This window comes from Sesamum indicum, linkage group LG4 (genome assembly GCF_000512975.1).
Source record: "Sesamum indicum cultivar Zhongzhi No. 13 linkage group LG4, S_indicum_v1.0, whole genome shotgun sequence".
Lineage (NCBI taxonomy): Eukaryota > Viridiplantae > Streptophyta > Magnoliopsida > Lamiales > Pedaliaceae > Sesamum > Sesamum indicum.
Genome location: NC_026148.1, coordinates 2,680,782 through 2,706,672, shown reverse-complemented (window position 1 = coordinate 2,706,672; position 25,891 = coordinate 2,680,782). Strand labels below are relative to the sequence as shown.

General features: G+C 35.6%; 5 protein-coding genes across 5 annotated transcripts; 2 read left to right on the top strand and 3 right to left on the bottom strand.

Annotated features, from left to right (window-relative positions):
* On the top strand, nucleotides 2,617-4,682 carry LOC105159840 (zeatin O-glucosyltransferase-like). The gene has a single exon (XM_011077042.2). The coding sequence runs from the start codon at nucleotides 2,782-2,784 to the stop codon at nucleotides 4,339-4,341; it is 1,560 nt and encodes a 519-aa protein (XP_011075344.1). The 5' UTR covers nucleotides 2,617-2,781; the 3' UTR covers nucleotides 4,342-4,682.
* LOC105159838 (zeatin O-glucosyltransferase) lies at nucleotides 9,687-11,354 on the top strand. Its single transcript, XM_011077041.2, has one exon. It carries the CDS (start codon nucleotides 9,723-9,725, stop codon nucleotides 11,232-11,234), a length of 1,512 nt encoding a protein of 503 aa, XP_011075343.2. The 5' UTR covers nucleotides 9,687-9,722; the 3' UTR covers nucleotides 11,235-11,354.
* LOC105159837 (transcription initiation factor IIB-2) lies at nucleotides 12,622-16,187 on the bottom strand. The gene is made up of 7 exons (XM_011077040.2): nucleotides 15,550-16,187; nucleotides 14,819-14,843; nucleotides 14,353-14,482; nucleotides 14,130-14,260; nucleotides 13,888-13,976; nucleotides 13,557-13,633; nucleotides 12,622-13,445 (listed from the first exon to the last, which is right to left on the bottom strand). The coding sequence occupies exons 1-7, from the start codon at nucleotides 16,050-16,052 to the stop codon at nucleotides 13,312-13,314; spliced, it is 1,089 nt and encodes a 362-aa protein (XP_011075342.1). The 5' UTR covers nucleotides 16,053-16,187; the 3' UTR covers nucleotides 12,622-13,311.
* LOC105159836 (transcription initiation factor IIB-2-like) lies at nucleotides 17,337-21,347 on the bottom strand. The gene is made up of 7 exons (XM_011077039.2): nucleotides 20,827-21,347; nucleotides 19,772-19,796; nucleotides 19,093-19,222; nucleotides 18,877-19,007; nucleotides 18,640-18,728; nucleotides 17,902-17,978; nucleotides 17,337-17,697 (listed from the first exon to the last, which is right to left on the bottom strand). The coding sequence occupies exons 1-7, from the start codon at nucleotides 21,168-21,170 to the stop codon at nucleotides 17,558-17,560; spliced, it is 936 nt and encodes a 311-aa protein (XP_011075341.1). The 5' UTR covers nucleotides 21,171-21,347; the 3' UTR covers nucleotides 17,337-17,557.
* Nucleotides 22,332-24,661, bottom strand: LOC105160043 (transcription initiation factor IIB). The gene is given in 7 exon segments (XM_020693313.1): nucleotides 22,332-22,471; nucleotides 22,553-22,629; nucleotides 22,699-22,787; nucleotides 22,871-23,022; nucleotides 23,127-23,256; nucleotides 23,514-23,538; nucleotides 24,120-24,661. Coding segments are annotated over 7 exon segments (1,032 nt in total). The 5' UTR covers nucleotides 24,539-24,661.

Sequence of the window (25,891 nt, the reverse complement as noted above, 5' to 3'; positions counted from 1 at the left end):
ACATGAGGGTTTTTAGCTTTTTCAACAAAACACAAAGGTAAAATACATTTTAGCCAACATAATATAACCAACAACCTATATATGCTTCTTAAAAGAAATTGACAAATATATATACTTAAGTGAAAGTTAAATATTTTTTTGGGAAAAACTGAATGAATATATTTTATTATATTTTTTAAAGAAAATATGTTAAAAAATTGATATTTAACTATTCATTTTTATCTAAAAGAATAAATAGTTAATAACTTAATTTTATTATCAAATTAATAAAATCTTTTCATGAATATTTCTATGTATTTGTTGTATTCATTTATTAGTTAATTTTGAATTTGATTATAAAAAAAAAATCGAACTATTTAACTCATTGATTATGTTTTACTTTATTATAAATAAAAGATATTTTTTTTTCAAATAAGAAATTTTTAATTAAACTTAAAATGCAAAATTACTAAAAAAATAATTCTTTGAACTATATATATAATATAACGGCCATATTATCTAAAAATTTAATTATCGGGAGTAAGTGTTACATTTATTAGTTTATGGGGTAATTATTACATGACGAATAGTTTAGGGGTGCAAAGTGTATTTTTACCCTTATATTTTTATCGTGTATTATAGATCGAGTATTTTTAATTAGGAATAATTATATTTTTATTTTGAGATTTAGTTTAATTACATTTAGCATTCGTGAGGTTTGCTTTCGTTGTTATGTTAGTCAAAATTCAACAAATTTACTGATATTAATAAAAAAAATTCATAAAAAATCTATATTTAACCTAGAAAACTTATCATTTACTTATAGTAGGTTAAATAAATTTTTTTGTAATTAAATTATTCTTATACGTTTTCACGCGTTAATACATGTAATGGGGTATATCTTCACCATTATAAGAGTAATTTAGTCCAAAAAAAATTGTTTGACCTGCAATAAGTACAATTTTTATTTATTTATATTTTTGTTAATAGCAGCAAATTCAATGAATTTTAACTAATGAGATGACATTTGTTAGATGAAAGCAAATCTCATAAGTGTTAAACGTAATTTTCTAAACCACAGGGGATCTATATATCATTACATTGAACCTCCAGAGAGGATAGGCAACTATCCCTTTTAATTATATAACTTACTTCATTTATACTTTTTTTTATTGGACAAATATAGACTTGAACATCTCATATTTGGTCATTTTTTTCGGCGAATTCGATTCTGCATTGGCGATTTTGATGCAAACGATCTATAATTAAATGATTAAAAATGAGATATGCTCCAGTGTGAACGAGATCGAAACTGTCACCAAAAAACTAAATTTATCAAAAAAAATAATCAAATGTGTAAATTAAATAAGTTCTAGAACTAAAAATACTAATCAATCTATAATTTTAGGACAAGAAATATAATTTTGCTGTCGGAATATCATATCATCCGTCAATCACTTCCTTTTCAACTAATTACGTCTCTCAATCAGGGTTAATAACTCATGCATGCACAGGTAAGAATTCTATTTGTTCTTATGTGGGTTTCGTGCATGTTCAGAACCCAGCAAAGTTTGAATTCATTTCAGACAATATTTGACTACTCTTGGACAGGACCACATTCCTCTCACAATTTCATATATACACTAATACTTAGAAAACACATTTAATTTTAAACTGAGGTTTGGTTCTGTAGAAATTTAGGAAATAATTTTTTTCAAAAAAATATATATACAAATAAAATTAAAGGATATGGAAAATAATTTTTTGATTTTACACAATAGTTTCATGCTAACACGTATATGATATATCTTATTTTAAACTATATATTCTAATTTTAAATAAAGGTGTATGACAATAATCACACGATAAGGTGCACAGTAGGCCGAATTATGTTAATCTAACTCTGGATCGGATTGACCCAATAAAAAAATGTCTTGGTCCAGTCCAGCCTAGTGGTCCGAAACAGCTTGGTCCGGGCTAGTGGCCTGGCCCAATTGAACTAATTTTTTTAAATAATGCATCACATGTAACTTTTTATTTTATTTTATTTTATTTTATTTTAAATTGACTATACTACTTACTATGTTTTTTAAAATTTTAAAATCTAAAACTTTTATCTTTATTGTTTTACTATTAAATTTTTATTACATTAATTCATATACTCTTTATTTAGTTTTTTCAAAGTTTATTTTTAAGTTTTTCTTTCGGCTTGTTTATTATTATAAGCTTGTTAATTAAATAATTATTTAAGTTATGTAGTTTTAACTACTCTTTTTTTTAGTTATAAATTTTATTTAATTTAATTTATTATTTATTTATTTTCTAAAATAAGCATAAACTTAAGTAATTATTTAAAAAAAATCAATTTCCAAAAAAAAATAATAATAAAACATGTCTAATCAGGTTAGTCCATGAGCCGAGCCTGAATTTAAAAATCAACTCAATAGGCCGATCATGATCCGAAATCGAGCTTTTTCAAACTGGTCTGTGCCGATCCTAAATCAATCCAGCCCATTGTAAAATTTGAATCACACATAAATATTATTACATTAAAGATGGGCGGCAGAAGGACTTTTATAGAAATATATATAATAAAAAATATTATTATATATAGTTGTGTTTTTTTTTTCAATTTTTGTATCGTGTTACCGTGTTCTTATCCATATATCATCGATTGACCCTTATCTCATGGGATTAAATGTAATTTCACTTAAATTATGATATATGAAGAAATTGGACTGCTTTCTGTTGTCCCGAAACGGAAAAGAAAATCTTATCTTGACTATGATCCTCTTCATTTAAATGCAGGTAATGCATGTGACAGAAAAGACGACAGAAAGCAGTGACAATTTCTTCATTGGGTTTACAAATTCAGGCACTGTTCGGAAAGGTACCATAAACCCTCTCCAGCCATTCTTAACTAAACAAACTTGTCCAATCAATATGGCCAACAATCATGCTGCCCAGCAAAATGGTTACAAGAGAACACAATCTTCCGATGTGGCGGTGGTGATGGTGCCGCTGCCGGCCCAGGGCCATCTCAACCAGCTCCTCCACCTCTCCCGCATGGTCTCCGCCCGCAACATTCCCGTTTATTACATCGGCGCCGCCACCCACATCCGCCAGGCCCGACTTAGAGTCCAGGGCTGGAACCCGTCAGGCGTTTCCAACATACAGTTCCACGAATTCCCACAAACTCCTTTCGAAAACCCTCTTCCTGATCCTAATGCACCAACGAAATTCCCTGGACAGATTCTTCCTTCACTCATGGCTTCCATGCTTCTCCGGGGGCCTGTCTACCGATTCGTAGAGGGGATTTCCAGGGCATTCAGAAGGGCAGTTGTGATTTACGATTCTTTAATGTCTTATGTTGTCCAGGACATTGATTCTCTCCAAAATGCTGTTTGTTACAGTTTCCGGAGTATATCGGCTTTCGCTGTGTCCTCGTGGGAAGCCCTGGATTCGCCTGATGATTTACCAATTGAAGCAGAGATTCTGAAAGACATTCCATCCCTCGATGGCTATTACCCGCCGGAATTTGCGGAGTTCTTGAATTTGCAGAGCGGGAGTAGGAAGATTTTCTCCGGGGAGATTTACAACTCGTGTAGAGAAATAGAGGGTTTATACCTGGATTTGCTCGAGAAAAGGAAGAGGAATGGAGCAGAAAAGCTATGGGCTATAGGCCCATTCAATCTTGTATCTGTACCTGAAGAAAGGGACTTCAGAAATCGTCACAAATCCTTACAGTGGCTCGACAGACAGGGACTAAATTCCGTGATCTTTGTTTCTTTCGGCACGACATCTTCATTGTCGGATGAACAGATCAAAGAAATCGCGTTTGGGTTGGAAAGAAGTGGGCAGAAGTTCATATGGGTGCTCAGGGACGCGGATAAAGGAGACATTTTCGCAGGAGAAGTGAGGGAATCTGAACTGCCTGACGGGTTTGAAAAGAGAGTTAAAGAAAGAGGGGTTGTGGTGAGGGATTGGGCACCCCAGTTGGAGATTCTTTGCCACCCGTCGACAGGTGGTTTTATGAGCCATTGTGGGTGGAATTCGTGCTTAGAAAGTATCAGCATGGGAGTGCCGATGGCAACCTGGCCCCTGCATTCGGACCAGCCGGGCAATGCTGTCTTAATGACACAGGTTTTGAAGATTGGTGTGCAGGTCAAGTGTTGGAGCCGTCAGGATGAATTGGTCTCGTCGTTAACAGTCGAAACGGCTGTAAGGAAATTGATGATGTCGGAGGAGGGAGATTGGGTAAGGAAAAGGGCTGCAGAATTAGGGGATGCTGTAAAGAAATCGGTGGAGGGAGGAGTCATCCGCAAGGAGATCGATTCCTTCATTGATCATATTACTGCATAAACATAATTCCAGTTGAAGTCGAGGCATTCACGATAATACTTATAACAATATTTCACATCAATCACAACATTATCATAGTTTTTGAGATTACTGCAGCATAGTTCAAATTAAGATTTCTTTCTATCCAAAATATGATTGTTTATGTATACATATCCTTTTCCAAGAATCATCTGGTCCCAAGAAGGCAATTGTAAGCAGGAAATGTACTTCTTGCACCGATTCAGCAATCCTCTGACAACGTTGATTATCATATTAGATTAAAGTATCTATCTCCATAGATGTATAATCTCATGTAACAAGTATTTGTCTATAGTGCAAGCACTTTCAAGATGCTAGCTGTATGCCTGTATCGATCTACACATGAAGATCATGAAAGCAACCGGATTTCGAGGTGTCTGTTTGGATGACGTAACTTGCCTCGATAATTAAGGCAGTCGGACTTAAATACTAGCAAAAAATTAGGCCCCGGGGCCCCTAATAACATAGTGGGAGATTCCAATTACGATTTCTATACATATTTTTAAAGTTCAAACGTAAGTGATGATTATGACATACACATGCAAAACAAATTTCCATTGTAATAAAGGGAATCTTGGAAATGTCTGTTACATTTATAATATTTACGGATAATTATACTTTCTCATTTATGAAATTTGATGTGATTATATATGATTTTTTTTTTATAATTTGAAAAATTACATCTAATACCCATAAAATTTATTTTCGTTTAATAAATAAGTATATATGTTAGTGATAGGACTACATTTATTATAATTTCAAGTGGTATTTTGCTATCTTTTGCGACTAAAATACTCCCAATCAAATGTCATATTCCAACATTAACTTATAATGGATTGAGGAAGTGAAAAAGAGAGAAAGAAGCCAGACCAATATTTGGACAGATTAGAAGGATGAGTTAGGCGTGCCCACGTCTAAACCTGCGGGAATGGCTGAAAAAAGAAAGTTCAACAGGCGAATTTTAGAAGATTTTGAAATTGATTGGGAGACCTTTGGTTGAATGGAAACTATCTTTGCTAGAAGAATCCTTTTAAGACAATAATTTTATTTCCTTAGGACCTTTAGTTTTATTAGAAATCTACTTTTCATAGTTCTAATAGAATTATGTAACTAGTAGTATATATTTGATGTAATTCACCATATGGACAACTTTGGATTTTTTATTCTCTGTAATTTTTATGAAATTTTCTCTTTAACATTCTAAGCTAGTTCTTTTAATTTCGATTATAGACTCGGTAAATGGTTAATTCCAATGCGTTGTGAGATCTATTTTATACTTTCTACTTTCATTTATATTGGTATTTATGTTATTCTCTGTGCTTTCATTACAAATAATTTGATTTAAGAATGATAGGTACCGTTATTCATTGTTAAGAATATTTGTCTAGCCAATAATGAACATGCAAATCTATAATTATTTGTTTAGTTCAACAACTAGTAGTAATGTAACATAATTGATTATGTCGTAGTTTTTTATTATGTTGTGGAGAATGCACAAACTTAAATGAATCCTCGTAGGAACTTATTGGTTATAATTGGGCCTTTTAGTTCTTAATGTTGTTGGTAAATTAAATCTTGACAATATTCCCAAGGTGGTTTACTGATTAGTGATTTAGTCAACGGGCGTTCTTTGACTATCGACAAGGTAAGAAATGTGAGGTTGTTAGGTCGTACCAATGATCATAACTAATTTATTTTTTATGAATGATTGTCATCTTTGCATCTATGATTAACCGTGAAATTGAGCATGATTCTGTTTTAAACTGGAATGTTCCTCTTATATTTACTCCTTTTTTAAAATACTCTTTTATTCTAGTTAATTTTATATTTAGATTTTAATCAAAATCCCCCTCCCCCCTTTAACTTTCACTTATATTCTTAAAAGTAATTAATTTAAAATCAATCTCCGTGGATTCAACCATACTCACTATTTTTATAAGTTTTAATAGGATAATATTTGTGGTGGATCGACACTCATCATATTTTTGTGTTGTTCTCGAGGATTGGTGTCTTTAAATTAATTTCTTTTTGTTACTTGTTCTTATTACTTAGTTTTTTAATACCACAATCTTCTCTTATAGGTGAACTTGAACTTGATTCAGAGATCGAAAAGACCGCATGTAGACTCCAAAAAGACACTGAGCAACACAAAGGAGAGGTCTCTACCTACTCTGAAACAGAAGCAGATTTCGAGCTAGACGTGCCCACCTCTAGCAACTCTAAAGAAGAAGTCATGGCTCAAAATTCGGAAGGGACGACTAATGAGAAGACTTCTCTTGACTTAAGTCAACAACCTCTTTGCATTGAATATCCAACTTTAGATATTAATTTTGAATTTAAATCTAGCCTTATTCACTTGTTTCCTACTTTTCGTGGCCATGCAGGTGAAGACCCACACAAACATCTCAAGAAATTTTATGTGGTATATTCCGACATGAGATCTCAATGTGTCACCGAAGAGCAAGTCAAACTGCGAGCTTTTCCATTCTCTTTGGGGGATAGAGCAGAGGATTGGCTCTATTCTCTACTTTCGGGATCCATCATTAGTCGAAATGAGCTCAAAAAGTAATTTTTTGAAAACTACTTCCCCACCTCACAAACTATAACTATCTAGAAAGAAATAAGTGGAATACGTCAACTTTTAGGAGAAAATTTCCGTGAGTATTGGGGAAGATTCAAGCAGTTAGCAAAGAGTTGTCCTCATCACCAAATTTTGCACCACTTCTGATTCAACATTTCTATGAAGGATTGTTTGAGATGAATAGAAGCTTGGTAGATGCAGCTAGTGGAGGTGTTTTGTATAACGAAACTCAACAAGCAAGCTAATCACAATCATGGCATCTAACATTCAATAATTTGGCAGTAGAAATGACAACCCACCACAACAAGTAAATGAGGTAAGTACTTCCATCGATGAACGTTTAGATAAATTTACCTCTCTTGTGGAAAAATTTATAATGGGAAGCAATCAACAAGTCAAACCTTGTGGCATATGTACATCTTCGGGTCACTTTACCGATACTTGTCCTACACTCCAAGAAGAACCCACCATACATGCCAATATCATAGGAGGATTTTCTTGACCATCACAAAGGGGATAAGATCCCTTTTCCAGTACATATAACCATTGATGGATAGACCACCCGAATTTGGGATATGACAATCAATCTCAAATTTTCAAAGACCTCCATACCAACAATTACCACCACCCCTTCAAACTAACTCCAACTCAGGTATGCCCCTAGAGGATATCGTGAAAGCACTCGTCATGAGTACTCAATAATTCCAACAGACTCACAAATTCCAACAAGAAACTCATGCAATCATCCAAAATTTGGAGGCTCAAATGAGTCAATTGGTATCATCCATCAGTCGCTTGGAATCTCAAGGTAAGTTGTCCTTCCAAACTATCATTAATCCTAAGCAAAACGTTAGTGCTATTGTCTTGTGTAGTAAAAGGAGTTACAACCCAAAAATAGCACTAGGTATGGGCACACACAGCAGGGCAAAACAAAGGAGGAACTCAGAATTCCTCCAAAACAAGTCGAAAAGCTTGACCTAACAAAAAAAGAGCATCATAAGGTGTTTATACCAAACCTCCCATCCCAGAAAGATTTGTCAAATCCAAAAAGGAGGAAGAGGAGAAGAAGATCCTTGAAACTTTACGTAAAGTTGAGGTAAATATTCCCTTGCTCGATGCATGGCTCAACGTGATATGGTTGGACAACGACAGATTTGGAGGAGGGAGAAAGTCGATCGTCACATTGAGTGAAGAACACGATCAATCCATGTTCTCCAACACGACCGTGTTCTCCAAGTTTTGTTAGCTTTTCCACCAATTTTAACAGTTGGATCAAAATTATAACATTTTGAAAAAAATTAGAGACCACAATCGTGCCTCAAAATATATATTTAGGGACCAAAATCAATTTTATCCCTAATATAGAGACCAAAAATACAATTTACCCTTCCAAAACTAAAGATCTAGTTTTTATGAGAATTTTATCTCTTAACATAATAATTTTATTTTTAAAATTATCTTTCCATTTATTAATACAGTAAACATATCATCTATATATCTAAACTGACATAATTCCATTGACTGGCTTGTATATAAGTGGTAGTAAAATCGACCTATAAATAAATAATTTTCTGTAATTTTAGGACTTTAGTCTGAATTTGATGACATGAACTAAATTAAAACTTGTAAAATTGGGGTTTTTGCTGACTGTTATTTTTTTTAAATAAATGATACCACCTAAGCAATGACTTGACAAAAAAATTAATTTTTATATAATATAAAGTTTAAAAAAAAAAGTAATAATCCCCTACTCCTCCCCCAATCCCCGCCACCTCACTGTCGACCCCCTAAGAAAGGGGCGACAGCAAACCTTCCTACATAGCGAAGCTACACACCGTCGCCCCCAGCACCACTGGGCCACGACATCTATGCAACCGCCATTGCCCAGTTGTGCGTTGGGGAACAGCAATGCCGTCTAGTGGTGCTCGACGCACAGTCACCCCTTTTTTGGGGACGGGGATTGAGGGTTATCTTTTTATTTAAATTTAAATTATATAAAATAGTAAGTTTATTCTTTAAAATCTATAATTTCTATAAAATAATAATTTTATATATCTATATTTTTCTATTGTGTCGAAAATATATTTAAATTAATTTTTTTTTTCTGAAGTTAATATATTGAGTTATATATTTTATTCTAATTTATAATATATTGTAAAACGTATAAGATCATTTATTATATCCACACATACACGCCGTATTATGAAAACTAGTATAAAATATAAATTCAAAAAAAAAATTATACAATTTGAGGTTTTTCATGTAAGTACTTATGTGGGTGATAAGAGATAATAAAATATATATATATATATATATATATACATATCCAGTCAGTATGAAACCTTCAAATAAAAAAGTATTTCTTCCTTTTTTATGTGGCATTGTCATTTAAAAAAAAAAATCAGTAAAAATCCCAATTTTATAACCCCTAATCTAGTTCATGTCATCAAATTCCAGCAAGTTTTAAGAATTCGATGATCAAAGTCCTGAAATTACAAAAAATTATCCAATTATAGGTCAATTTTGCTACCGCAAAATTAGTGTCCTTATTTCGCTAACTTTCTTATATAAAGGGTAGTAAATGCAATTAATTTGAACTCGTTTTTCTTGTAATTATCATCACTGTAGCCGGCTTGGAAGGTAATTGGCCAGAAATTCATATTGTTATAGTAGTATTAATAGATAGAAAAGCAGTGATAGAACAATGCTCGTTAACATTGATTGACATTTGATTCTTTGGCCGACTCTTGGTAGAAATTATTGCATCTTCTTGGAAGGATCCATGATGATGTTCATGTCTTATATAAAGGTCCGGAGACAGCATTATTGGAAGAGCCAAAAAGCCGTCTGTGTTCGAATGGCAAATCATCTTGCTATGGAAAACCTTAGCCAAAACAACCATCAAAATAGCGTCGAAAAGGTCTCGGTGGCCGTGGTCATGGTGCCGCTTCCAGCACAAGGCCATCTCAACCAGCTCCTCCACCTCTCCCGCCTCATCTCCGCCTACAACATACCGGTCCATTTCGTCGGCACCACCACGCACAACCGCCAGGCCAAGCTTCGGATCCACGGCTGGGACCCATCAGCCATCACAAACATCTATTTCCATGACTTCCCAACACCTCATTTCAGCAACCCCCTTCCAGACCCCAACGCGGCCATCAAATTTCCCACACAGATCCTCCCATTGCTGCGCGCCTCGACACTCCTCCGTCAGCCTGTTTATGATCTAGTGCAAAGAATTTCTGCCACGGTTGGAAGAGTAGTCGTGGTTTATGATTCTATGATGCCTTATGTTGTGCAAGATATTTGCTCCATTCCAAACGCTGAATCCTATTGTTTCCAAAGCATATCAGCATTTTCTTTGTACTCATTCTACTGGGAAGCCACTGGAAAACCAGTTCTACCAACTGAAGCCAAGCTCGTCGAAGAAGTTCCATCCATGGAAGGCTGCTTTCCACCTGAGTTTGCAGAGATATCAAAATTGCAACTAAACGCTCGAAAATTCAACTCCGGAGACCTTTACAACACATCTCGTGTAATCGAAGGCTTGTACGTCGACTTGATGGCGAAAGAAAAGACTACTGGAACTGAGAGAAACTGGGCTTTGGGACCATTCAATCCAGTTTCAAAACCTCAGAGAAAGGAAACGGATAACCGTGGCGCATGCATGGAATGGCTTGACAAACAGGAGCTGAATTCTGTGATATTCGTCTCTTTTGGAACCACATCTTCTTTATCCAATGAGCAAATTTCTGAGCTAGCTCTCGGCCTGGAAAGAAGCGAGCAGAAGTTCATATGGGTGCTGAGGGATGCAGATAAAGGAGATGTTTTCCAAGGGGAAGTTAGAAGAGCTCCACTGCCCGAAAAATACGAAGAAAGAGTAGAAGGAAGAGGGGTGATAGTGAGGGACTGGGCACCGCAGCTGGAGATTCTAGGCCACCCGTCTACGGGTGGCTTCATCAGTCACTGCGGGTGGAATTCTTGCATAGAGAGCATCAGCATGGGCGTGCCTATAGCAGCTTGGCCGATGCATTCAGACCAGCCCAGGAACGCTGTCCTAATAACAAAGGTGCTCAGAATTGGCGTGGAAATTAAGGATTGGTCTCGACGAGATGAAGTAGTATCGTCAACTACAGTAGAGAAGAGTGTGAGGAGATTGATGGCATCAGGAGAGGGAGATGAGATTAGGAGAAGAGCAGAAGAATTAGGGGATGCTGTTAGGAAGTGTGTGATGAAAGGAGGGATTACAAACATGGAGATGGATGATTTTATTGCCCATATTAGTAGATGAAATTTCTCCATCACAAACATTTTGTGATTGTGTAAAAGCTATAAATATGAATCAAATTCAAGTCATTGACTGGAAATTGAGGGAATATATTTTGATTTCTCAGCCATTTCTGATTCTTCTTTTGAAAAAATTTGGATGCAGCCAAGTAGAATAGGTAGATTTCTTCAACTCTGAGGTGCAACTGCATAATTAATATCCACCAAAATATTTTTCTAATATATAATTATATGAATCACATTTGCACTTTTTTTATTGCATCTACAATATAAAATAGGTAAACTTACATTTATAATCTCACAATATAGGGAATCCAACAAAGAGTGTGCAATTTTCGATTAAACGATCGAAGAAAATTGATCCGAATGGAAATTCTATTTGTACTGAATACCGAACCAAAAATTCTGTTCAGTTTTTAATTTTTTTTTTATATTTCGATTATTCGGTTCGATTTTGATTTTTTATACCGATTAATCGAATTGAACCGATTATCGAATTTTAAAATATATATGTATATATAAATATATTATATTATGAATTTATATATATATATATATATATATATTTTAAATATCTTAATATATGTGCTTATAATAATTAAAAATAATAATTTTATAATTGATACATATATAATTATTAATCATTTATAACAAATAAATTAACATTGTATTTTTTTATAATTTTTTATTAATTCAATAAAAGACCGAACAGAATCGAAATAAATTTGGTTAATACCAAATCAAGTCGAACATTTCAGTTCATTATTCAGTACACCATTTCGACGTACCAAAAGTTAGGTTTCCATTTCGGCAAAACAAAAGTTCAATTTCAGTTGACTGAACTAAACACCCTTAGATCAATATTAAATCTTTTTTATGAAATTTTTAAAATAATTTTAAAATTAGAAAAACTCCATATTTTGAGCCTCTATTTTACAAAATTTTTAAAATGATTTCAAAATTAAGAAAACTCAACATATTTGGACCTAGACTTTATGAAAATCGAAATTTCTCAATTTTGGAACCATTTTAAAATTTTTGTAAATTATATAATTAGATGTATCGATTTTTTTTTAATTTAAAAAATTTCATAAAATAAAAAATTAAAAATATTGAACCCCTTATATCAGGAGAATAGAAGTGCAATTTCGCCTATAAAATATAAGGCAAGGCATCAAAATTCGAAGGTTACCAAGCTAGTGGCTTATGACCAACCACATCGGAAAAAACAAAATAAATTTTAAATAAATCTTCCTCGTGCTCCTCATCCATCAGAAAAAAATAAAGTCCAAGTATCAGTGGAAATGAATGTTTTTTTCAGCACAGTTTGCTCAATATACATACATACACAGACACACATCAGTCGAGATTCTTGAGATTCTATGCAAGAGGAGGAGCAATGGCAATGAAGTTGGATAACTCTTTTGCTTTGTTATCCGACTTGGAGGGTGAGCACCACCCACCACCGGCCTCCAAGAAGCTGCCGTCACCAGCAGTGGAGGAGCGGCTGAGCTCCAAGGCTAAGAAACCACCGCTGCATCGACCCTTGGAACATAACAATGCAACAACCAAAAGTCGAAGGATTCAAAAGCACAAGACAAATAAAAACCTGAATAAAGTAGAAGAGATTAAAGCTGATGATATGGCGAAGAAATCTATAGGCGGAAGTAAGACTTCTTCAAGATTGAGAGAGATTTTAGCAAGTATTTTCTTTCTAATTGCTCTGGTGTTTTGCGTCCGGCTCTTCCTCCTCCGTAGTAATGATTTCCAGTTTGTTTGAGTAGCTTTCTAGTAGAGTTCAGTCATACAGACGAGAACAGCTGAAGAATAGCGAAAATGCATCCATATATGTTGATTTATCCATATGGAGGAAATGTTTTACCTTTGTCATAAATTATTGCTTTCAGCATATGAGAAAATTACATGAACCTTTGTATATATATAGATGTATGTAACTATATCGGGATAAAAAGAATTAACTTAAGTAAATCTTCGTCGTACCCGTCGTTCATTAGAAAAAGATATTAGTATCATGTATATAGCATAAATGCCTTTTTCGAGCATACGTTGCTGAAAATATATCAAGGGCTGCAAAGATTCTTGAGGTCATCCTCCTGCGCGTACCAGTTTGGTATGATCTTTGAAAGGTGGGGATACAGATCCTTGTATGAATTTCTTATTGTCCCCTCTGCAACTCCAGTTGCAAGCGATACATCTGTCGGGGCAGTACATTTAGATAGGAGTCAGATAAACATGGACAACCTTGTAATGAAAGAGGCAAAAAGCATCATGACTCATCTAGGTAATGATCGATGACGAAAGTCACCTTTGAGGGGCTTTTTGTCGTCTGAAAGCTGAGTGACTATGTATATAACTGCAGCCGCAATGGAAATGGGGCTCCTCCTGAAACGAACAATAATATGACAAGGTATTAGCAGAAAGGAAATTAGTATTAATTTCGGGCAATTATGCCCAAGAAGCATGTCCAAGGCATATAACTGCCACACGTTCAGTTTGTTTGAAGGAATAGGAACAAGATAAATGAAAAATTAAACCATGCAGCAAGAGAAAAACTTCAAATTTTAGACTCAAATCAACTATTATGCAGCAATATTTACTGATGTACTAAAGCAAGGGAAGGGCAAAGAAAAATATGCCTAATGTCAAATTCTTCTGCCTTCCGGACAGCTTCTTGGGCAGCTTTAACAGTTTGATTTCCCATTCCAAGATTAGAACAAAAGCGTCTCTGAAAGAATAAAGTTGTTAGTAGGTAGGGTATAAAGAGCAAGATCGCTATAATCATTGAGATTATCCAACTACTGCAATAATCCCTTCCCCTTTTCCCTTTTTTTGGAATGAGTTACAGGTTTAGGAGGTCTTTGCTTCATGAAAACCTCACCATGAAATCCCCAGCATGTATAGTCCCTATCTCCACCGACTGACCATTCTCAAGCTCTAGTTGTTTCATGATGTATTCTTTTGCTCGTCCAATTTCCTTCTTTGTTGCCCCATTGGCAACAGAGCATATTTCTAGTTAAAGTCCACATGTTCAAGAAAGGTCATTTATCACAGATAAGTGACAGAGCATCTGCATAATCAAATTTCCGAAACTAGCTACATACCCTTTACGGTGCGGGGCTTGTCTTCTTGCCGGCAAGCTATGTACAAGCAAGCAGCCAATATGGCGTCCTGATTTCTTCCTCTACTCGATTTCTGATCTTCTACCTTCTTGTAAATCTCATTAGCCCGATCCTGAAATTATAACACCATCAAGGAGATACAGAGTAAACAAGAAGAGGATTCAAGATAGAGAAACAATAACGAAACATAAAGATTGCAGCAACACGTGTTCAAGTGAGCAAGCAGTAGAGAATGGTGAACGAATACCTTCGAACAGATAACTGGAAATGAATCTAAAAGCAGAATATCATGGTACGAAAATGTAGCAAGATCCTCATATTATAATCAAGTAAAATGCACACCTGACCCTGGCACTCAGAAATGCACATGTTATTGACTTTAATTTACTAAAATATTTGCATGGCTCAATGGTGCCGTAAGCATGTGGATAGCAAGCATAAAAGGTACCTTTATAGTTGCAACAAGGCCCAACCTGAAAGAAAAGTAGCGACATCAGATACATTACCACTATGTCAATGATCAGAACAATGTTCCAAATCGAACAACCGAGCGCTCAAACAACATTTAGAGAGAGATCGCCAAGATCATTCACAAAGACAGTATGTCTACTGAGCTTCAAATTTCAAAGAAAACATTGATATAGACATCCCAATTGACCAAACTATTGGGCATTCAATCGAAATCCTAAAGACTGAGAAGAAGAAACGAATAGAGGCCCGGAATTTGCAATACTTATCCCAATACAGAGAACCTGCACAAAACATGTTCTTATTCTCTCTGGAATAGTCACTATGGAAGAAAGGAACTTCTGCAAAACCATATAAAAACACACGAGCCCCAAAGCCTAATGCTTCAAGAAACAATTTTGTGATTGACTATGTTCAACCACAATTAAGGAAAAAATAAACATAACACTAAACAAGCCCCACCAACCAAAAAGCTAATGCTTTATCATCAAACCAGCCCAAACAGGAAAATGTAAAGGAAACAAGAACAAATTTTTTACCTAACTAACATCAAACCAAAACGAGGGAACATTATTAAATTGATCCCGTAATAATCAATGATTAATCAATCAGTTAAAATACACCAGTAGAGAACAAATTCACACCAACCAGCCCTTAAATATCAAACCAGCAACAAGTGTCAGATATAACAAAAGAAAATTTGTCTTTCACCTATCCGACATTGTAGCAATACTCTTGAAAGCCAAAATGAGCGATCGATCAGGGTTCGAGCCGCGATTCTGCCAACGTCCCAGCGAGGACGTCAGGAAATCGCTGGTGGTTCCGTTTGGCTTGGAGATAACGGTGGACAGACCACCGTCAGTCAGAAGCGGGTTCGTCGGTCCTCCGACCCGAACCGGATCGTTGTCGCCAGACTCATTGGCGAAGGTCCGCCACTCGGAGGTCTCATCAATGGAGTGAGATTCCAGCACGAGGCCGCACTCGGAGCACACGGTGTCCCCCGCGGCGTGATCGAAAACCACCTCCGTCATCCGCTTGCAGTCGGCGCAGTACACATCCCCCATCACTGTTCTCCGATCAAGCCCACCAAATTTTCTTGCTGAATTAACTGCTAATTGTGCATGAATGTGATTCTTGTTGGGTTGGTTCTCCGCTCGAGAAATGAGAAGGGAATGAGTGGAATTTATAGAGGTTTTGAGGGGTAGAGAGGTCATGTGGGATTCATGGATTGCTCATTGGTGGGATTGCTTCAAAATTCATTGTAATTTATTTACATTATCCGTAGGAGGAGGAAAAGTTCTTTGTTGTTTCGGATCAGCCAAGGTTTTTTATTATTTTCTTTTCTGACATTAGCCGATGTGAGATTATGAATAGGGCAGTTCATGGTTAATAAGGCCGTGTTTGGTGATATTGTTTTTCTGCATGGGGTGAGATTATTAATTTTCAGTTTTTGAAATAATAATTTTCAATTCATTAACTAATCGAAATATATTCTTATGTTCATACCAAAAAATTATACAAAAATTGAAACCATATATTTCCGCTAAAAACTGTTTATAACTTGATTTGGTTAAACATATTGATTATGAATTGGAATTTATAACTGCTGTTATATAATTAAAGAAACACAAGTGAATTAATGTCCATTATTTAATTAGTGAGTTAATTGCATATTACCCTATTAAATCGCAAAAAAAATTCTTAAATAATAATTTTTTTTTAATGTTTAAAAATGAGTACAATACATCACGCATGGCCACGTTGCTCTTCTTTAAATTAAGAGACCTTTTTCTCCTCCATTAATATTTTTATACAAAAATTTATGGTTTTTAACCTTCAATTATTAGACCATTGAAAAAAACACGATAAATCTTGAAATAAATATAATTATCTCAAGGGATTTATGGTAGAAATTGTTTTAGTTATAAGTTAAATTAGATTATGAAAATAAGCTCTCTTTTTCTTCATTTAATTGCGAGAAAGTGAAAATTTGGAGGTAATGAACAATGTTTCTCATGTTATAAATTGTATACTATTCTCCAATTTGCTCCTAATTCACCAAATCATTTTTTTCCTTATCTTTTTTTCGTGAGTTTGAGTGTGTGTCTGTGTGTTTATCTTTCTTGTGCTTGAAAAATGAAGAAATAAGTTAAAAATTTGATAGAAAATCCAGCAAATAGTCCTTTGTCTGTGGATGAAACAAACTAGCAGATGTTGTAGATGAGCCTTCTTCGCCTACAACCAATAGAAATAAACAAACAAGACCCCATGCGGATAACCCTTTTTTCTTATTTTCAAGAAAAAGTGTGTAAAATCTGTCACCCATATCAAAGAGCTTTCTGCATTGGCTACAGTACCAGATTCAATCAAGTTAACCAAGCAATGATGTCGAGTAACAGAGTCGAGAGACTCCGCTCCTTGAACCAAACATAAGACAAGTGTATTTCCAGTGTGAGGATATCTTAAAATAGAAGCAAGCGCGATATCAAAGATAGCAATTTGCAAGAAAGAAGGGCTCGACGGTCGAAGCTCTCGTTCATTCAATAAATCAGTTAACTTGTGTGAAATATTGTAGACAGGTCAATCAAATTCCAGAGTTAGAAATTCTTGACTGTAAGAAAGGGAGGGGTAAATAGTAAAACTGTGTTATATCTCTGTGTCTTCATTCCAACGATGCCCGAGTATCGAGTTAAAAACACGCAATAGTGAAACCTCTGGTTTAGGCTTTAGGACTGCAGAGGTTCTTCAGGTCCCTTTCCTTAGCATACCATTCGGGTATGATCTTGGCGGCGTGGGGGTAGAGATCCCTGTAGGCATTCTTGATAGTCCCTTCTGCAACTGTAGTAGCAATTGAAATGTCTGCAACCATACCATTTACAAATTTCAATAAAGCAACAACGAGTGACACTTAAAATCAAGAATTGGACGACGTGAATTGCAGAAGACTAGCAACATTATGGGGAGCGTCTGAAGGTAAAGACCTCTGAACGTAGGGATCAAAACCTTGAGACTTGTGTGTGCACGGAATCCAGGGAAAATAAATAAGATGGTAAAAGCTCGAACCTCTCAGGGGTTTCTTTGAATCTGAGAGCTGAGTTATCATAAAAATTATTGCTGCAGCAATAGATATAGGGCTCCTCCTGAAATAAAAGGACAATGGAAATATGAGGTAACCATAAGTTCAGAGTAGAAATCTGGGTTACAATACGCGGAACGACTTAACAGCTTTCCATGCTCCTGGTTTACTTGTAAAATATGCTGCTGGGGTTCAAGTCCCATATAAAGCTGAGGTTTTACGTGTAATTCATTATTAAAAAATGTTTTAAGTCAGATATACAAATGAAGATATAGCATTGCCTTTACCCCATTTTTCTGCTTTTCCAACACCCTTTCTTCTCATGCAGTTTGGCTCGTCTTTGAGAAAGAGATAAAGGGTTTACACACTGTATGGAAAGAAGGGGACCATGTTGATAAATAGGCAAACCTTTCTGATTTACATTGGACATTTCATCCTGGAGAGAAAAATGGTTCACACTCCCTTCCCTCCTTTGTATTTATTTCTAGACTGAGAACAGAATTAATTTCAATTTCCAATTTTAGCTACGAAAACAATGAGTATGCAGCTGAGTTTTAAAGCTAACAACAGCCATGGTTGACGGAGGTTCTTACCACTATAGCTTTTTGGAAGTTCAAAATAATCCTGCCTTATATATTACCAGAACCGTGAATGCACCAAAAAGTTTACGGAGAAATATTAAGAAAATAGATAGTAATTGAAAATCAAAGAATATCAAAGAGCACCTAATATCGAAGTCCCCTGCCTTCTGGACAGTTTCTTGGACAGCTTTGACCTCTTCATTGCTCATACCAAGATTGGAGCAGAAACGCCTCTGCAAAAGGAAAAAAAATATATGATATAGCCATCAAAATGAAAATAAAGGAAGGTCATTGCTGTTGAAATATCTAAGGAACACTTGAAAGCCCACAACTAAAAATCTATGCTTACTGTGATTTAACTATTATCAGAGGCAAACTCACCAGATAGTCCCCTGCATGAATGGTACCCATTTCCATTGACTCACCCATCTCAACCTTTAACTGTTTCACAATAAATTCTTTCGCCCGGCCAATTTCTTTTTTTGTCGCCCCAGCAACAATAGAGCATATTTCTAGTTGAGGCCCACAGGTTCAGAAGACTTCAAAAGGGTAATAGTAAATGATAATTATTTACATGCAAGTGAATAAAGGTGGCACCTTTTACAGTGCGTGGCTTGCCTTCCTGACGACAAGCAATATAAATGCAGGCAGCCACAAGAGCTTCCAAGTTTCTTCCTCTTGTACACTTCTGATCTTCCAACCTTTTATATATTTCACTTGCCCGGTCCTTCAGGATAAAGCAGTATTAGGAAACAAAGTCGAACCGTAAAGCCCATGACTAGGATGCAAATACGACAACTTGAGAAATACCAATTTGGTATCGTCATATTACATGAATGTTAACTTGGCAACTTCTTTGAGGCAGATAAATTTCACCAATGTTGATTGCCATTAAGATTATTGATACATAACAGTCAAACTCATGTATGTTGAGAGATCTTGGGGATAAATTTTCTCGATAAAGAACATTGTACAACAATCAATTGAAGCATTCATCCCAAACCATTCACGGCATATAGCATGTAAGCACCAAATACATCCATCACCCCACCACCAAACCTGCCCTCTCTAAAAGAAATTAAAAGTACAAAAACAAAAAAAAAGATGAAGAAGAAGAAGAGGTGCGGAAGTAAGCCAAGAAAAGTGAGGATTGAGGAAAAGAAGGGCAGTGTGTGAGTGTCTTCCAAGATAAAAGAGAGATTAAAATCAGAAAACGGAGGATGAGCTAATTCTCACGCTGCAGTCTGTATCACATTTCACAAGCTTTGACACATACCTTAATGGTGGTTACAAGGCTCAACCTGGAACACGAGGAGAAACAATTAATGTCAGTCATATTTGTTACAACTTGTCGATCATAGTCCAAAAAAGGTAAAAAGTAAAGAATCGTGGAAAGCACAAACTTGGATTGGCACTAGTAACAAATTTGCTCACACTAGATAACCACACAACAATTTCATCATTAGTAGAATCTGGCTATTCACTATCCATACATAATCTCAAGAGACTTGAGTAGATAACAATTAACTTTGCTTCCATCCAACATGATAAATAACTACACAATGATGAAGCATCATCATTCTTCGACAGTTATCAGCAGCAACTCATTAGAGACAAATTCCACATACACATACAAATTACCAAATCGTAAACAACTAAAACAACAAAAGAAACTCTACCATATTTTAAACATCGCACTACGGTGCAATCAGAAATGGATTAGACCAACATATAGCTATATCAAAGTTCAGCGGAAGCAGATATCAAGCCCAAAAAAAAAAATCCGCATTTTACACCAAAACAAGAAAAAACTCAATAAAGTAATAAGCATCCCAGAGAAGGAATGTAAACATTAATTTTCACGTCTTGCTCTATTTCAGCCTTTTGTCAGCTCATTACCGAACTATTCAAGACAACCCAAAACTTGGTTTTGCATAAAAGTACCAAATTTCTGATGATAAACTACAACCAATTCCCCTCAGATAAAGCCATCTTCAGTGCTTCATCCTTGAACCAGCACATTAACAAACCTATAATTTCCTGGCTCCCATTACTTTTCTCATCTTCTTTTCTGTTTTGGTGAAGCTTATATCATTCAAACACTAGTTCAGGTTCCAGAAATGCCAGTCAAGATCGTTATCAAAGCCTAGCACTTCAAAAAAACCCAAAAAACCACAACTATCATGTGCTTAAGGTCTTAATTCTATCATCATATTCAAGAAAACCACTCAAAAAAACCTACCAAAACCCTCCAAAGGTTCCAACTTTCACCACCTCAAAATTCCAAAAACACAACGAATCATCAAAGAACAACAACACATAGTCACAGACCTATCAGCCATGTTAGAAATGGTCTTAAAAGCCAAGACAATAGCCCGGTCCGGATCCCCGCCCCGGTTCTGCAACCGGGACAGCGATGGATCCCCACTCGAGCCATTGGCACCCCGAGAAATAACCGTAGTAAGAGCCGCATCCCCCAGAAGTGGGTTAACGGGTCCACCCACACGATTCGGGTCGTGATCGCCCGAATCATCGGCAAACGTTCTCCACTCAGAGGTCTCATCAATGGAGCGGGCTTCCAGCACAAGCCCACACTCCGAGCACACGGTATCCCCGGCCGCATGATCGAACACCACCTCGGTGTTCCGCTTGCAGTCAGAACAGTAGGAGTCCATCACTTCACCGGATTCTCCGAATCAAAAACCCGGAGATTATCCGAATCGGGTCCACAATACCGTTAATTCAGGTTCCGATTTATCTGGGCTCTGGGGGTAATTCTTGGAGCTCTCGCTCACCCTCTCCCCCTACAATCTGAGCTGGAGAAACCAGAGTACCAATGGAGGTAAGGGTCAAAGGGGGCATACATATATAGAGAAAAGGGAATGTATTTGGATCGGCAAGAATGGGCTTGTCGGGTCGGGCCCCACCCACTTTGCAATTGCAAGATATTGAAATAGGCACATGCTATTTTGGGTGGCTTCTCTCCACTTTCCTTTCTTTTTTTATGATTGTCGTTTCTGATGTGAATATTATATACATAAATTGGTTGAGGGTTAGATTTTCTCTTGTTCGATACTTTTATTTTTAAAATTCTTGTATAAATAATTATTAATATTATTGATTTATCAGATAATTATAGACGAAAACCCTAAATTTTAATTTTTATGAATCAAAAAGTTGTGAAAACAATTACAATTTAAATTGCCGAGCGTTCTACAAGAAATTATAATTAATTAAAAATTATTTTCATATAAGTTACAATGTAATACTATAGATTATGAAAAACATATAATTGAGGAAGCCACGTGTATTTGATCGCATTAGGTTTTGAACCTAATATCTGTACTATACGATATTATGGTCTTTATAAAACTCAAAGTAACTAATGTAAAAAGATTGGTTTGTATTATTTGCCTTAATTATGTTAATAAGGTCCGAATTTTATAGAACCCTTTTACACAAACTCGTATCTTATTTTCAAAAGAAAATCTTTTTTGGGAACTTACTGCATTTCTCATCTCTTGAACTCGTAAAAAACCTTATCTATTACTAACTTTACTCGTACGAAGCGTTCGAAACATTTATCAATCTTTGTCATTTTTTCTGTTTGGGAGCCTCATATTTCTGAGAGATCTTGCCACGTAAAGATTTCCTCCAAGTGATTTTTCTACTGATTCTTTGTGCCCTTTCAAGACTATTTCAACTCTAATGATGCGCAATTTTTTTTATAAGGGGTAATTTGCACATTTACAATATCACAGGAGTTAAATTACATTAAATCCACATCTTTATGGTATTCTGGATCCTGCACCAGCTCTATTTTCATTCTTCGCATTCTAGACACTACCGGGGCCGAGGTTCTTGAGATCCCACCCCTTCATGTAGCGTTCAGGCAGTATCCTATGTGCATACGGCTGGAGATCTCTGTAAGTGCTCTTGATCGTCCCTTCTCCTACCATCGTCACTCTAGCAATATCTGCATTGATGTACACCAATTCTGTCAGACAAGGAATAAGAATTTTGAGTTAAAATCTGATAAGATTGCATAGCTATCAACCTGTAAGAGAAATCTTTGAGCCCGTCAGCTGGTTGATCATGAAAATGACGGCTGCTGCAATGGATATAGGACTCCTTCTGTAAGAACGTCAACAGGTTATAACTGATGATATCGATGTGGCAAGAATCGTGCAAGAACCTAAGTACCTTATGTCGAGCTGTTCTGAGTTGTGGATGGTTTATCCGACAGTTCTAGTGTCCTCGTGACTCATGCCAAGTTTAGAACAGAAACGCTTCTGGGAACAAAAGAGGAAAATAATGTAAAGATGTAAAGGAAGATCTGTTTTGCAATCGATCACACAGGACAGTGCAAGCTGACCAGAAAATCTCCTGCATTTGCAGTTCCCATCTCTATGAATGATTTCCCCATCTCCACCTTCAGTTTTTCCTTGATGAACTCTACGGCTCGGTTGAATTCTTTCATTCCGGCTCGGTTGATGGATTCTCCTCCATTCACAATGGAGCAGATTTCTGGTGCGCGCTCAGGTTCACGAGTTTAGGGGAGTTGGCACAGAGGATTATATTTTAAGCCAGAGATTATAAGACAACGTCGTAAAAACATTTATGATAGGCACCTTTGACAGTTCGTGATTTGCCCTCTTGTCTGCAGGCGATGAAAATGCAAGCGGCTGCCAGAATTTCCAGTTTTTTCCCTCTTGTAGACTTCTGATCATGCAACTTTTTGTACATCTCGCAGGCTCGATCCTTGACATAAAAAATCAATTACAAATCGATGTTTTTGACTAGAATAATGAAATCAACGTGCAAGAACCTAGACGGTAACCTCAAAAATAGATTTCTTTTATACATTCACTAATCAACTAAGAACCTGCTGGTGTAAATGCCTGGCAAAGAGCATGAAACAATGACACTGGACAAGATTACACGAAAAATGCGAATTCTTGTATTCTTACAACAAATGGCGTATGATTCTTACATAAGAGGAGGTGTAAGAACCATACCTTGATTGTAGCAACAAGGCTCAACCTGCAAGAACAAACAAAACGATCATAAGATGAGTTGCAAATTTAAGCCACAATGCAAGACATGATCACATACTTAGGATCATGCAGCTTTAACAAAGAAATCAATATCTTCATCAAGAACATAAAGCAACAACATTGTTGCATGCATGCACACAAATGTTGAGTCTCATCCTAGACGAATTTACTCTCCCGATTCGTGATTTTAATCAACTTTGGTATTGGATATTTCAAGCTCTTTTGTTAGTAATCTATGTATATGTGATGGACTCAGTGTTTCTATTTCATGTTTTATATAAATCATTAAGTGTTAATAAGATGATGTCATAAAATGACGCCAACCTCTTTGGTTGACCAAATGGTGTCACCTCAAAATTTATGACAATTCTAATCTAAATGGAACTTAATCAAACCCGAACTAATTTTTTTATATATAGTTAAGAAAAAGTGCGCAACACACAAACAAATGATTGATTTATTTCGATCTTAGATAAGAATTTTCAGCACCCCACAAACAAAATCTTAAATTTTTGCGAATTTGTTATTTGCAATAACAAGAAATCATTCAACCAAAAGTCCCCGGACCTATCGGCCATATCCGCAATGATGTTAAAGGCAAACAGAACTTTGTCGGGATCAGGCCGGCGGCACACACGGGTCAGCCCAGAAACCGCACCACCGGACACCACCGTAGACAGGACGGTGTCGCCGAGGAGAGGATTAACGGGCGACCCGACACGGTTGGGGTCGTGACCGCCGGAGTCATCGGCGAAGTTCCGCCACTCAGCGGTCTCGTCGATGAACCGAGATTCCAGAACGAGGCCGCACTCCAAGCAAACGGCGTCGCCGGATGCCCTATCCAACACCACCGTAGTTGGCCGCCGACAATCCATACAGTAATTCTCCTCAGACATTTTTCGGAATTTGTTTTTTTTCTCTCCAGAATAAGAGTCAGGGTTTATAAGAGTGGGAGAATCTTGGGGGACTAATGGGTATATATACATTGCGGAGAGGGTATTCGGGCTGGGTCAGAAACCCTGCCCGCCACGTCTCTTTACCCGCTTGAAGGCGGTTAGCAGTAATTTAGCTTGCAAATACTTCCTTGAATTTGATTTCTCTGAAATTAATTGTTGTCAGTCTCTGTGATCATATAAATATAAGAAAAAAAATATAAGCAATTTTTTTTGTAATATTAAAAGTATTTGCGACAACTTTTATTTTTAAAGAAGTGTTTTTAGTAGAAAAGTCGAAAATATAACAGAATTAAAAGTGGATAGTGTTTGAAAAAAATATAAAAAATAGATAAAAATCAAATTGGATAGTATTTGTTTAATATTTGCACTAGTTATAATTTCTTTGACAAAAAATAATAAATTTTATTGCAATTAGTATATCACGTATTTAATATTACAAATATTTAATTTAATAATATTTTCAACTATGTAGTATAGTTGTTCAGTAATTCATGCACAATAAATAACCTTGCATGATGGCCGAAAAATATATTTATTAATTAATTATAACAATTTTAGTTTATATTTGTCTATGATATAGGAATAATATAAAAAATAAAATAAATAAATTTAAAATATTAAATATGTGAATTTATTAATATTGTTAGTGATAAATTATTCGAATTATTTGAAAATTCTAACATCAACTTCAAATTAGCAATTTTAAAAATAAAATAAAAGGGCAAAGTCGAAATAAGATTATTATATTGAGGGTAAAGTAGTTTAGCTTTTGACTTAAAGTGCTTTTTTTAGCAGCTTTAAAATTAGAAATTGACATCCCAAACACCTTAAAAGTACTTTTTTAAACCTAAAAGCTGAAAAGCGCTTTTAAGAAGCTCACGCAAACATTCTCATTGTAAATGAGCAAATTATCCTCCATAAAGAAAAGAAAGGATTATTGCACTTTCCTCCCTTAAGGTTTAGTGTAATTACACGTAGATCCCTTATGGTTTGAAAAATTACATCTAGCACCCTTGAGGTTTATTTTTGTGTAACAAATAAGTCCCTCTATTAGTCAAAATTCATTAAATTTGCTGATATTAACAAAAAAAATTTGAAAAAATCTATATTAACCATAGATTGACTTGTTATTGACTTATTGCAGGTCAAATAAATCTTTTTTTGATCAAATTACCTTCACATATCTTCACGTGTTAATGCATATAAAAAGGTATATCTACACTATCATAAGGTTAATTTAGTCTGGAAAAAATTATTTGACCTGTAATAAGTCAATAATCAGTCAATCGAGGGTTAATATCATTTCTCGTTCAGTTTTTTTTGTTATATATTAGAAAATTCAGTGAATTTTTACTAAAGAATGGACTTGTTTGTTAGATGGAA